The 14,792-nt window shown below is 32.0% G+C and overlaps 2 protein-coding genes across 5 annotated transcripts in view; one reads left to right on the top strand and one right to left on the bottom strand.

Moving 5' to 3' along the window:
- Window positions 1-520: 520 nt before the first annotated feature.
- LOC123678244 lies at window positions 521-6,724 on the top strand. Its single transcript, XM_045615152.1, has 5 exons — window positions 521-677; window positions 2,053-2,194; window positions 4,066-4,257; window positions 5,470-5,584; window positions 6,338-6,724. The coding sequence occupies exons 1-5, from the start codon at window positions 587-589 to the stop codon at window positions 6,626-6,628; spliced, it is 831 nt and encodes a 276-aa protein (XP_045471108.1). The 5' UTR covers window positions 521-586; the 3' UTR covers window positions 6,629-6,724.
- A 1,460-nt stretch (window positions 6,725-8,184) lies between these two features.
- The window catches only part of LOC123678241 (RNA binding protein fox-1 homolog 2), a 51,599-nt gene continuing 44,991 nt past the window's right edge, over window positions 8,185-14,792 (bottom strand). For all 4 annotated transcript variants that reach the window (XM_045615149.1, XM_045615151.1, XM_045615150.1 and 1 more), the window contains one exon: window positions 8,185-10,353. In XM_045615149.1, the coding sequence (XP_045471105.1) occupies window positions 10,309-10,353 (45 nt within the window). In that variant the 3' untranslated portion in view covers window positions 8,185-10,308. The remainder of the gene's footprint in view (window positions 10,354-14,792) is intronic.

Here is a 14,792-nt window from a genome sequence, read left to right as displayed (position 1 = left end):
TCTGTGGCCTACAATGCGCGCATTAATGAACGAACGTTTTTTTTTTTGTAAAAGAAGATTTTCTATCACAAATTTATAAATGATGTACCTACGTAAGTATAACTTGGTCAACTTCTACTCAAATTTGAAGATCGAAGTTGAAGAAACCTATGAATAATATTCTTGTTGTATTCGTTACTAATCAAAAATCCCATTTTCGCATTCAATAAACCACTACAGATTTGATCACCAAATAAAATGCAAGTGTTTTATCGTCAACAATTTTTCAACTTATAAATACCTATACTGATGAGGAAAACATTGTTGATCAGCATTGAATTTTCTTAAAATAATCGATTCATATCCGATAATTTGATATTAATCAATCATTTGACATATTTCACTAATGATATTGTTGATAATAATGAATTTCCTTGATAACTGAGAGATCTAAAAGAACAATACATAGATAGCTACCTGAACACTCAAAAGATATTATCAGTAATATTGTAATTGAAGGAAATTTGAAATTAATAAATAGAGTCAATTCAACTGGAGGCATTTCAGTTTTATTCGGCATAATATTATTTTGATGTGTGACTATTGAATGAGCACGATGAAGTTGTTCTTACTTTTCGTTTTAATTGTCGGTATTTCAGCGGACCAGTCCGTTGGTTCTGATGAGTATAAATTGGGAGGTATGTTTTTCGAAAATTTAACGTCGATTTATTATTATATAGGTGCATTTTCAATAAATGTTCATATTCGAATAGATTTTTGGTCGACGGCATTTTATACATAAAAAAATAGAAAAATTAATGGGAAAAATCTTATTTTATTTGCTACGAACTGAGAAAAGTGAAAGTCAACTAAACTCGTTATGAATATACAATTCATATCGGTTTGTTTTATTGATGAAAAAAATTTGGCAGCAGTGGCGGATTTACAAGCAGGATGAAGCTCAGGGCGCCAATTTCAATTTACAGAATTCAAAAAAATTTACACAAAACACGAATTTCAAAAATTGGAGAAAAAATAAAACATTTGACAAAAATCGAAATAAAGTCCTATATAGAGAGCTAAATACTTAATATCTCAACATCAACAGTTGCTAAACTCTCTATTAAATATACTAGTGAATAAGATTTAGTAAGTACGATGATACGAGTATTATTAATGATTTTGCAAATTTGAAGTCTCGCAAAAAGATATTGTAATGCTTTTAAAATTCAACTTAAACTGTAGATAGTACTAATAGATTATTAAAAAAGGAAATTTATTGTATTGCTTTTAAACTGTCAGTGTAATGAAAAATATTCATCAACGTTCGCCAAATGTATATTTTCTGTTTAAGCTTTATTTATATTATGTAAGTATTGTATAGTTTTAAGCCATACTTATATCTTACCTTACTTTAGTACATGGTTGAGATATTGTTTGCAGAGAAAATAATCAAGGATCTGACACGATACTTCCCAATTTTACAAACTATCCGGGAAAAGTTGATGCAACAGCGATGATGGGGCAAATCATAGTTAGAATCTTATTGAAAGAAAATGTGATTGATATGATTGTGAACTAACGTATCACAATTCAGAGGCGGCATAAGTTGAAAAGCCTACAGGCGGCAAATTTGTAAATCCGCCACTGTTTGGGAGTGATCTAGTAAATACGAAATGGCGAACTGCTTACGCCTATTTCCGATTTTTATCAAGTAAATTTTGAAGAAGCTCTTATTCATGTTTTACACTAAACTAAAAATATTTGCAAAATTTCGTTCGACAATATTCCAGAGTTTCATGACGATTCATTACTTAACTTTGGAAAGTTTGTTCTAGTGTAGTTGAAATCCAGAATAACAACTCATTCAAAATACCTATATTAGCAAAATGTTTTACACTAATATAATTTCCGCATTGTTTATTCTTAGTTCTTTCTATAAACTGGTACTCGTGAAATTATAACAGTAACCGAAACATTTCAGTTCTATTATGAAATGCACGAAACTTACATAAAGAAAAAATAGTATGGTGCTTTCGTAGTAATTTAAATTTTATTTTTCAAATATTTCAGGTTTTCCTTCTCTTGGAGGTTCGATTTCTGACATAATAAGTGGAATAATCAAGAAACTGCTGGACTCTGTAAGAGCTGTAGTTCCTGAACCAATAAGTATCGCTAAACTGAATATATCTCTTCCATATGAAAATTTGGCGAAGTAAGCATACTTACTTATACTCTACTTTTGAAACTCTTTATAATTCTACAAAACTAAAACCTTGAATAATTTATTTCACATTCAAATATAAGATGTCTCACACGAAATTTTATAAAAAAATACATTTGTCGAAAAAATATTTATCAATTAGGAAAATACATTATTTGGGAATAATTCCAAAAAAATAATATCATACGAATGTCTATACCCTCGCGTTGAAGACATTCATTCAATCTAACCTCAGAGTAATAATTATCATAAATAGAGGGAGCATATTAACTCAAAATATATTGAAATAAATATCTAATACGAATATATCAGAAATTCAGAAAACAAACTTCAAGCTCGCCAAACGACGTGAAACAACTGCTGTCGCTATAGGCAAGGTAGGCGGTCGCCTAGGGCGGCAAAATTCAAGGGCGGCATTTCAAGCTTGATCAACAAAAAATCACATGTGTAGAAATTCAAAGTACCGAATGAGATTACATTCGGTCAGCAACAACAGGAATTTAAGGAAATTTAATCAACATCAAAAACCATCAAAGGTGCTGCATTATGCACATACATTCATCAGGCTTATTGGTGTTCGCTTTGCTGAACGCTGCCGAATTTTATTGCCACTTGGGCCAGCTCTGGATTATTTTTCTTTACAATTCTCCAATCAGAATGATGATTCCTCAGAATGGAATGCAAAATATACGAGAAGTGATTCCATTTCACTATTTCCTACTTATCCTTCTTGAGAAATATAAGAAATTTTATTAGCTCATAGCACATTCCATTATATTATATTTTTCATTTTTTACATCAAATTAACTAGTGTTGGGCGTTGATACATTAGAATTTAAAATAATGGTTCATCCGCATAATCTGATTGTTTCACACGATAATCTTAAAGAAAAATAAAACAAAAGTTTCAAGCTTTTTACAAAATCAAAACTGGGCAGAAGAACCTGACACCGCAGGACCCGCTCTAGAGGGAAGGCAAATAATGGAGGGCGGCATTACCTACTTTTTCCAAGAAATCTGGATTCCTGGAAGAATGAATTTAATTTTTTTTAATTAAAAAAAAATAATTTTTTTATCAAATTCAATAATTACAAACAATTCATCAGCATCATCCAGTTCTTTTATTCAATAATATAAAAAAAAAAGCAGAATGTTCGAGCGATTTATAAAGTCGAAACGCAATGAATGTCACCTTTCCAGGAGATAAATTTGCCTGAAAAAATTCGACTTACTTGTGGCAGCGACACATTGAACATGTATGAAGTAACTTCATCCAGCTAGAACCATTCCTTCTTGTTATATCATCTTTAGATCTTCGTGCAAAATGCGGTCTAGCGATTATCTATGCATATTCAAAGCATTTTCGAGCTTCCGAATGGAAAGGTCAGAATCATCACGAACAGACAGATTAACCCGTTCTGAGTGACCTTGGGCACCCGAGTTTTAGGTTATCTAGTGAAGAAGGAGTGAGAGGAACAGTGGCGACTCCAGGGGGAGCAGAAGGGCTCTCCCAAAAATTTGGCATACTAATGCTAAATCAATTACAAGATCAGCAGAACTAATTTTCCTCAATTTTTGAATAAAAATATTGAATGTATGGAATGGATATGTTATAAGGCGCTATACTCGCAGAGTTATCATTTTTGTAAAATTTGCGTACGCACAATGCACGATCCGCTCCCGAGAAACTCTCCACAATGACTTAATTACCAAGAGCCAGGCTACCGATTGACGCAGTAAGCTAAACAAATATAATCATTCTTTTGAGACATCTTGTATTATATAATATAATTAAAAATATAATTCTGATATAAGGAAATTGGTGCATTGCACAAAGTTTGATAACACATTTTTCTTTTCAGTGGCAGCTTCATTTTAACCGATTTGATTGAAATTGGAGCTAAAAATTTCAATGCTTCATCGGTTAGCGTAAATATGATGAAAAGCGCTCTGACTGTAATAGTGGACATCCCAAGTATAAACATAAATACCAATTACTTTTCCGATTTGTTATTCGGTTCAATCCTGCCCATGTATGGAGAAGGACCTGCAAAGTGAGTAAATCATTGAAAAGACAATTTTCGGAGAGACACCAGAATGTACAGAAAATTTAGGAAAAAGGGATTCTATGTTTCTCCACATGATCATTACTTTTTCTATTTTTGAAATTCAGAATAGGTTTACAAATTTTATAGGAATTAAATCACCATAATACATAAACAGTTTATCGAATCTTTATTTATCTTCGCTACAGACTGGGTAAATAAAAATCAAACTTTATAATTAGTTTATTCATCACAACTTACTAGCTGGATCTTAATGATTATTTGGATTTTCCTGGACATTAGGTACTAGAGATTTGTTTGAAATTTTTCCTTGAACTGAACTACAAGAAGCCAAAAAGTGTAGTACTGGACCAAAAATTATTTTTACATTTATTTAGGTATACTACCAGTAGTCCGTCAAAAAAAAATGTTCTGGTAGAAAAAAGCGGGCAGTGCCTCAGAAAAATATTACCCTGTAAATTTGCATTCAAAATTAGCATATCAAATGATGAAAAATTTAAAATGAAATATCTACGCCAAATTTCAGTTAAATATTTTGTGAAGGGAAGGTGATATAAGAAAAAATGAATTTTAACACCCTGTATCTCGAACGCAAAACATTTGCGGGCCTAGGACTTTCTTCTTAAAATGATTCGAGGAATATGTCATTTTCTTTTGTACCTTCAATATAGGATCACCTTGTATATATCTATGTACAATCTCAAACTGACCGGATATATTTTTCAATATTCTTCTTGAAATTTCTACGGTTTTGATGATGTGATCGGCTTGAAATTTCACATGAAGCTTGATGTTGTTATTTTATACAACCAAAATTGAGTAATATTTTTTCGATATTATTCTGGAATTTTGACGAGATTGACATAAATTTTGCATGAAACTTAAAATATGTTATTTCACGTCTAAATACAACATTTCATTTTGATCGAATCGGTAGTTTTTAAATTATTAGTAATTAAAACTTCGTCCGGCCATATTTACCAATTATTGAAAATTTGAATTTTCTAGAACTTTGGGAATTATTGTGTTCACCGTAGGATATACGGACAGAAAGAATTTGAGGACGAATTCGATATCAGTGTGTAGAGCCTTATTGTTTGATACCATTCCCGGCTCAAAATTTTAAAATTACAGACAAAAACCCTATTCAATCTTCATGTTATAGAAATTTTGACATTACATATTATTTTTTGTTTTTAGTATTCGTTTGAAGAACCTACGACTAAATTTCACATCGAAGTACTCCTTGAACATACTGAAATTGCAAATGCAAGTCAAGAATACATCTATTATCATGAATCTAGGGGATGCAGTTGTAAGTATTATTTTTACGTGTTTGGCCCTAATCAATTCTGGCATTGTCGAATTTTTCTGAACAAATGTTATTTTTCACAATTTTCCTAAACAAACGAGAATTAAAGTGTAGGTACCTCAGAGTAATAAACATAGATAGAGGGAGTACCAAAACTTATAATTAATTTACATAGTCTTCCAAATGTTTATCATTGGTCCTGACCTCAAGGTAATAAACATAAACAGAGGGAGCATATGTCATTTTTAGTAAGCAAATTTTGTCTCCAACATGAACTATCAAATTTGACATGAAACGCGCGGAAATGAAAACATATCAGTGATACGATATTTCACTTAATTCGCGAGTTTCTCCACAAAGAACGCACTTCTTATGTCCCATATTGAATCAACGTTTCATATTAACTCAAAATATATCGAAATAAATACCCAAATATATCAGAAATTCAGAAAACAAACTTCAAGCGCGCCAAACGAAGTGAAACAACCGACACTAGGAGAGCGAAAGTTGCCAAACAACGATATAGTAAAATTGTGGATTTGAAAATATATCACAATCCGACAACGTAATCTAACCATGTTGGAGACATGTATAAATTGCGTATACTCCCTCTATCTATGTTTATTACTTTATGGTAGGTACTAAAAAATTATATTTCAAATAATGCTTTGTAAGTGATATTAAACCTATTCCGGGAACTCTCTCAACTGTAGGATAAAATAATTCAGATTAGATTACGAGTTATATTTTTTTCAGTTCGACCTTCATGGTATGATCAACAACGAAGCTTTCAGCATTTTGTGTAGCCAAATTTTGGACGATACAGTTGATGTTTTCATCAATAAGCACAATGTACTTATTTCCAACATCATAAGCCCAATTGTAGAAACAGTGATCAACTCTGTTCTCTCTAAAAAACAAACTACTGCCGCATTTTTATATAATGCTCCCATAGAATTGGAGGAATTTGAAGTAATGGAGCTGAGAAATATGTTCTTCAATGAACTCATGAAACAACCTATGGTCTCAAAATATGTGTCACTTTGAACAACGCAGACAAACGAACAAATTGATATTACACATGTATTACTTAATTCGATTTAGACTAATTTAATGTAATTCAATAAAAATGAATGAAAATTGTATCAGTTTTCTATCTGCCAAAAATCTAGTATTTTACTTTTCCAAGACTATGATGTACTTAATTAAATATTTTTCTTTGGATTGTACTTCGGGTAAACGATACCACATTCCATTATATTAAAATATTTTTCATATTTTAATTCAATTTAACTATAGTGTTGGGCGTGGGCGCATTCCAATTGAAAATGAGGGTTCATCCTATTATCATCGATAATCTTGAAGAAAAAAAACAATGCTCTTTATAAAGTGGAAACTGAGCAGGAGAACTTGAAACCGCCTGGCCCGCTCTAGAAGGGGGACAAATATTGGAAGGCGGCATTGTCTACTTTCTCCGAGAAATCTGGATTCCTAGAAAAATGTATTACATACTTTTTTTCAATTTTAACAAATTTCACAAATGATTTTTGGAATAAAATAAACTAGTGTTGGACGTGGAAAAAAAAGAAAGAAAAAAAAACAAATGTTCGAGCGTTTTATGAAGTCAAAACTCAGCAGAAGAATCTGAAACCTGAGTTCAATTAATATATTTCATCATTTTTTCATTAGAATTGAGTTAAAATAAATTTTTTCTTCCCTAAAAAACTTTTTATAAAAAAGTGTAGTTTTCCACACTAAATCTCTGAATACAAATTCGATAAAGCAATACTATCTCTATCTAGACTACATATTTGGGCATTGATCTCCATTACTCTCGTAAACCCATGATCCATAATCAGTAACAATTCCTAAATCAGGTTTGAATCGGATCTGTTAAAGTATGCTTTCTTCGACATTATACAAGATTTTCTTGCCTCAATAAGCATTTAATGTGATAAAAAATTATTTGAGGCTAACCTGCTCATTATTTATTGATATCGTGAAGCAAATGATATCGAACTCAAAAAAATTTTAGGCAGATGTATTAATCCATAATCACACTCTCACAATCCCTGCATAGAAATTGACTTCCTTCCTAATTTCATCATCTTCATTTCATCTTGATTCTTTTTGAATCAGCAAAAATGGTGCAAAGCAAATCCTTATTGTCAGTTACATTAGTCCAATGGATCACCCAGCCGGGTAAATATACATACTACTTATTCTACATATAAAACTACTCTATTTTGGTTAATTGTTTGAGAAAATTCTTTTCAAATCCAAGTCTTCCAAAATGTTCAGTCTCTACAACTATCAAACAAATTTAAAAATGTGGGGTCAATGACTGGATGGATGATCTTTTTTTGTTGAAAACCAAGCCGTACTTGCCAAAGAAGATTGTTCATAAAAATGAAAAGATGAATAAGCATATAAAAACTACATATTGGTCTTTTATTTCTGAAGTAATTTTGGAATTACTTAATTTACACAAAAGTGGTCTCGATTATTTATATTTGCTATTAAAACAGCAATTGATACTGAAATCAAATTCAAAATAGTATATCAATCTGGTAATTGATCAATGTTAAAAAAAAAACAAAATCTAAAATGTACAGCATTTATTTGTGCATTCCTTGTCATAAGTATTACTGAAAAAGATGTATAGTATATGTAATGATAACTATTGTCAAGGGAATTATGCGAATTTTATGAATCATATATACAAGATACAAATATAATTATAATAGATGCAAAAGTATATGCTCATAATGTAAAATAATTGGTATACATTGTTTGCATTAATATACAATTAAGTTGTAAAAAAAAACTGATTCATTAGTATTTCGAGAGAACATATAATTGAGCCAGGTCAGAACTGTTGCTGTACATTGAAAATCAAAAAAAAAAAATCAGCGATATGTTCTACAGACCATAAAATGTCCTCCGAAAACGAAGAGAGTATCAAAATATACATTACCAACTAAACTAGAAGAAAAACAAATGGTTTCCATTACACTTATACACTCTTCATTATAAAAACTTTTTTACATATGAAATCTATCTCATTTGTCAGTTTACATGACCAGATTAAATTTCTGAAATAAAAATCGAAATATTTGGCATATTTCTGAAATAAAGTACGTAATATACCTGAGTGTATCATGTGAAATTATTCAAGGTATCTGTCAGATCAATCAAAAGTATTTCATGATGGGGAAATAAATTAACTAAATTTTTGTTCTATATATGTGTTTTTTATACAACAAAACTACACACTCATATTACAGTTTCTGTGATATGTACTTGAATATTTTCAAAACCTAGGTTTCGAAGCGAAATTCAATTTCATGATGAATTATTTATAAATTATAATTCAAAATCACTAGTCATCTAAAAACTACCAAATATTTGATACAGTCTTATTAAAATATTATAAGCACAACCTTTGGTGAAAATATTACTTGCACACATTGAGTGTGTTTAATTGAACTACTAACAAATTCCAAGTTATTTAACATATCCTGCTGCCATATCAACCAGTAGAACAATTGTTCATGAGAATTAGGTATGAAATTTTCATAGTAATCCCTACATCAAGTTCAAGATAATATCGATATTTTTGAGTATCCTCTAGACACCAAACTAAAGTTCATGAAAATTGTTCAACAAAAATAATAACAATATCAATAACATACACTCCAACACTAATATCACTTAAAGTTTTTTAATTTGGTATTGATTATTTATGAATAGAGAATCATGTCATGGTTAAGCCTATATAAATATATCGATTCTTGTAAATAAAATAAAATTTCTACAATATCATCATTTATATTATAATATCATGATTCACAATCTAATTATGCGTTTTGAGTACTTTTGTTAGAGATGAAATGAAGAATTAATGTTTCATTACAATATTCCATTTCTATCAATAATTTTTTGTGTATTGATTTCTGTGCAAATTTGATGTATAACTAATATTTTCATTAGAAATATTTTTGTAGGCGATAATAAAACTTAAGAATATGAATGATATAAAACATAATATTTGTTCGAATTATTTCTTCAATATGTACATATACTTCATGTGATTTGAGAACAATATTGCAAACATATTCTTCATTTGTAGTTATTCAGATTTGGTTGGTTTCTGTGATATATGAACTTAGAGATTGAAAAAATTGACCAAAGCATGAAATTGGCCAAGAATTTGCTTAGACATGAATCGGAGAAAAATTCACTATAAACAAATTGAATTAGAAGTATTTGATTTTATTTTCAGGAACTATGTTATATCTTGAAGTTCCTAATGAATTTGAAGAAGGAAATGACAGTAAACAGCGGTGAACATCTTTGAAGGAATACGAAATATTTAGCAAATGTTCCTTTGCTATCTAAATCTTGCAGAAATTTGCTTTTATAAGAGTAAACCATTCTCTAATCACTGAAGAATCATATCACACAATATTAATATGAATATTTCACTTTTTCTTATACATGATCATAATTCAAAATGAGTATAAGTGAATGGAAACAGGTCACATACAAAGTCTTAGATTCCTATAAGAGAGCTGGTTCATTCAGGCTATCACAAATAACATTAGTGAGTTGGGACAGCCCTTTGAATATTTCTTGTTCTTTGTATTGTTTTGTGCATTTGCAGTGCGCTGCATACACAAGACAAAATTTGAGTATTACTGAGACGTCAGGGAGCTGCAGATATGTTAATATGGGGCGAAACGGTTATAGCTGCTACGGTATACTGCTGCCTATAACAAAAAAAAAAAAATTAATGTGACTGACATATAACAGGTTGAACTTTTGAATGATGATGAATCAATAAATGTAACATGGATTCCTGGTGATATTATAATGAAGCTAATCAAGCTACTACTAAAAAATACTTATTGAATTTTTCTCAGAAAAACAATACCAAAAAATAGTTTTTTCCTTTTTTTTTACATCTCTTCAATATTCCATCACGAAATTTTAGTGGCAAACCTTAGATTCAGATAAAACACATATTGACTGGACTATTGAAATAGTCCAAGACTATATATAAATTTCTTAAGCTGAGTTAGTAAAAATATCCAGTGGTATATTTTAAAATATTAATAATAAAATATAAGGACCATGAGATAAACGATGAACAGATACGATAAGCTCAAACCTCTTAATACATTTCAAAACTCCAGAATGAGGGATAATAACCTATACATATATTTCTATTTGTTGAAGGTATGTATTATAGGAATTCAAGCTGTTTCTTTTTCCTTTCCTTTCCAAAACCGAAAACAATGTTCTATAGAGTGCTGCCTTTTTGCAAGCGAATGACGCACACATTTTGAATTATTTTTTATTTTCGTTAACAATGATTAACGTACACAAAGCTTTTTTTGTGCATTTCTCGTTCTTTCATGTCACCTACATGCACACAATTACAGCTTATTGAAGCAGATAAAAGCACTCCGCTATGAATTTTTGTCAAAACTTTCTTAAAAAAAAACTTTCATTTACAATCACAGGTGTACGATAAGAGTGCAACATTTGAAGGTTCAATAAACATGATTTTCTGCAGCAAAGCCATCTATTTAATAATCATTGGGTTATTTATAAATAAAATCATTTAGAATGCCACATAACTGATGATACATTCACCTCTCTTGAATCAATTCACAAAAATGGTATTGTATACGTATTCTGTGTCTTATTTAGTCCTTTATTACGTTCGAATTGATGTGAATCTGTGACTTCAAATAACTAGTACTTCAAAATCAATAAACTGGAAGATCAGGAAAGGATTAGTTCAAAACCGTCGATGTTTGCACAGCGGTATGGCAAGTTTTGATGAAATATCTTGTCTTTGTTTGCCACATGTTCAAAAATAGGTCTAAAACCTGGTATACCTCATACCACAATTATTAAGTCACTGAAGTGAAAATGGCTCATCAAGCCAATGATTTTGTGCGGTAAATTCTGCATGTCCTTTTTGCTGTACAAAGATCAATTGGTGGTTTTGTCCTTTAGTGTAATATTCAATGTTTATCAACTTTCATAATGTAATTTAGAATTTTTTTCTGTCTTTCGTTGTGAAATAACTCCCTAGCGAAACAAAATATCTAGGATTGGTGCTAAGTAAGAACCTCGATTGGAACGCTCTGGTTGACACTATTTGCCTCAAATCCAAAACTTAAATTCCCTTGCTTACAAAGACAAGCCTACCTAGCGATCACGGGGACTTTCTAACTACCTACTTGGCAGCTTTGATCCTACGTCTTCTCCATATTTTTATGGAGGACGAAACTGAAAAATTCTAGGGTAGATTGAAAAATGGATGCTGTTGATCACCCGGAAACCGGTATTGGTAAGTACGCTAATGGTTCTAAAACTACCTTAGATCAATAAATAGATTAGAGTCAAGGGAGTTCCGTTGCACTGTGACCTTATGGTCTATTCTCGCCATAACATGATCTACAGCTCGCCTGCCAGTTCCAGAGTTCTAATGAAATCCAGTATCTGGGATGGCTTCAAGGAGGCTGCTTCCCCACTTCTACAAGTTTCTTATCCGAATCAGATTTTGGGTTGGCTAGTGATGACGAGGCATTCCGTCACCAGGTGATCTGGACTTTCTTCTTCCTTCCCACAGAATCTGCTAGACCAATTTGCGTGAGGTGCTTCCTGAGGAGATAATGCCCTGTAAGGAATCCAGTGAGGAGGTGTATTATATGCTTAGAGAGATCCACATCTGTACTTCTAATATCTCGCTGTGTCAAAGTTTCGAAGAAACTTTTTGGAATGATTCAACCCAGAAAGATCCAGCCAGGGACCGTATTCTCGACAAGTGATCTTTCAAAACGTATACGTTCATTCAGTGTAATTAGTACTGAAATAACGTATACGTTTTGAAAGATCACTTGTCGAGAATACGGTCCCAGAGTGTTTCTCTTTCGGTTTTTCCTTCGCTGAAACCCTTTCTTGTAGGTATATTTGCCTATACCACAGAAAGATTTTGGGCCACTGAAAAGAGTTTGAGCTACTTTTCTGGCAATCGTTTTGGTCTCTACATCTCCTTTAATTCCTGAATGACCGGAAAGCCAGACTAATAAGACCTTGTTATTCTTGTCTACTTCGTTGAGTTTTCTTCGGCATTCCAATACCATCTTAGAATCGAAGAAATGTGAGCTCAATGCTTTGATTGCAGCCTGACTGCCAGAATGCATATCTATATTATTTTTTTGATAGTTTATCAAAAGGTTAATTTCCACAAATATTTCAATTGCAAGTTTTTCAGCCTGACACTAGGACAGCAGTCTAACGATAGTAAGCAATTGGTGCCAGTCCCAAATACTCCAGCGCCAGTCCAAGTTATGGTTTTAGAACCACCTGTGTACCATTTAATAGTATTCTTTTCGGGAACTGGGATTGTGGACTCCCTTTCCCAATCTTCTCCTCTACTTATTACCGTAGTGAAGGTTTTCTCGATGCTAATTTTGTTCATCATATCGTCACTAGGAAGGTTCACAGATGGTATGTAATTGGTTAGGCTACTCTAGCTACCACAAGATGAAGAGGAGTGATATCTGGAATGATCTCCAATGCTCTAGTTGGCCAAGCTTCCGTAGGAAGCAATGTCTGGACATATATACAACCATATTTCAGGTAGAACTTCATGCCATCGAAACTGCTACAAGGCTGCTAATTGAAAGGCGTAACCACAACAATCGAATAATAATAATAATGTAGTTTATTTTATCATAAACATTAATCGCAGAGGCTTCAGAGCCTGTACGCGATATACAAATAGTACATTCATTATTACAGTAGCCAACATAAATATCTAGTGAAGCAAAATAAATGTAATCCTACAAATACAATAAGAATTAATCAAATATATACTAAAACTATTGTACACCATGTACGAGTACCCACATTGGAATAGAAAGCATCGAGAGTCATTCTTTTTCAATCAAATTTCGGAAATTTATTATCTTTATACCAAAACAACTGTTCTGGTGACTATGGATATAATGTTGAGAAACCATGATACAATATGAACATCTCATTTACAGGTAAGTACACCAGAGATGAACACAAAATAGGACAATATTCACCATCGTGGATTAATCAGCAATCGGAAATATTCTCTTCCTTTTTCAATTACCCATTTTATTATGATTTTTCTTTGTTTCTTGATATTTTTTATATTTTTCAGGTTCCCTGGGAATATTCTGTAAATGCGCGGTGCTAAGTATGTGAAATATCTTTGTCCAATACGTTTTTCGGCTCTAGGGATATAATAAGTGTTTTTACTCCTAGTTTCTTTTTCACACTCGGTTTGTTTCAGTTTGATTTTCCCAAGACAGACTGCAATCAACATTTGTACCATAAACAACTGGTGAGGATTCATAAATCCTGATATGGCATATAAACCGTCTGATGGGAATAAATGGGGTTTTCCATAGATAACTCGAAGTATCCATTTCTGAACTACTTCGACTCTTTGTATATGGCGTTCGTATGCTCCTCCCCAAGCTATTATTCCATATCTTATTAGAGATTGGCCCAAGGAACTGTATATCTCCATTACCTTTTCTGTATTTAGGTATTTTTTTAGGTGTTTGAATTTTAACAAGAGGCATCTCAGCTTCTTTACTAAAACATCTATATGAATGTCCCATTTCAGATGTCTGTCAACCGTAACGCCTAGATACTTTATTGAATCACCCTCTGGTATTGACGTCTGATTGTTGACGGTTAGAGGACCCATTTGTGGTAGACCTGATTTATAAGAGGCGAATGGCAAATATTTGTTTTTTTTCAAATTCAATGTAAGTTTATTCACCTCAAACCATTGTTTTATAATAGAAAGATCCCTTTCAGTTTTAGATTTCAACTTTAGCCAAGAATCATCTTCTAATGACTTCACCCTTCTTCTTCATCATCAATAGGCCATTTACATAAACGATAAACAATATCGGTCCCAGCACCGTCCCTTGGGGTATTCCATATTCAACATACCTCGCTGCGCTAGAACAGTTGCCCACCTTTATAAACTGAAGTCTACTTGTTAAATAGCTCCTCAACAATTCATAAACTCTGCCGCGGAACCCATATCGATAGAGCCTATCTAATAGTCTTCTGTGTGAAACAGTATCAAACGCCTTCTCAAGGTCTATGAAGACACATAAACCCGTCCTCCCACCATCCA

This window comes from Harmonia axyridis, chromosome 4 (assembly GCF_914767665.1).
Source record: "Harmonia axyridis chromosome 4, icHarAxyr1.1, whole genome shotgun sequence".
Lineage (NCBI taxonomy): Eukaryota > Metazoa > Arthropoda > Insecta > Coleoptera > Coccinellidae > Harmonia > Harmonia axyridis.
The sequence above is the reverse complement of the archived record's forward strand: the minus strand, read 5'-3'. Positions and strand labels throughout refer to the sequence as shown.

Bases quoted from the DNA above. Each gene is read 5' to 3' on its own strand.
- LOC123678244 (XM_045615152.1), top strand. From the start codon at position 587: ATGAGCACGATGAAGTTGTTCTTACTTTTCGTTTTAATTGTCGGTATT. The intron at 678-2,052 runs GTATGTTTTTCG...CAAATATTTCAG, and splicing joins TGATGAGTATAAATTGGGAG to GTTTTCCTTCTCTTGGAGGT. The intron at 5,585-6,337 runs GTAAGTATTATT...TATTTTTTTCAG, and splicing joins TGAATCTAGGGGATGCAGTT to TTCGACCTTCATGGTATGAT.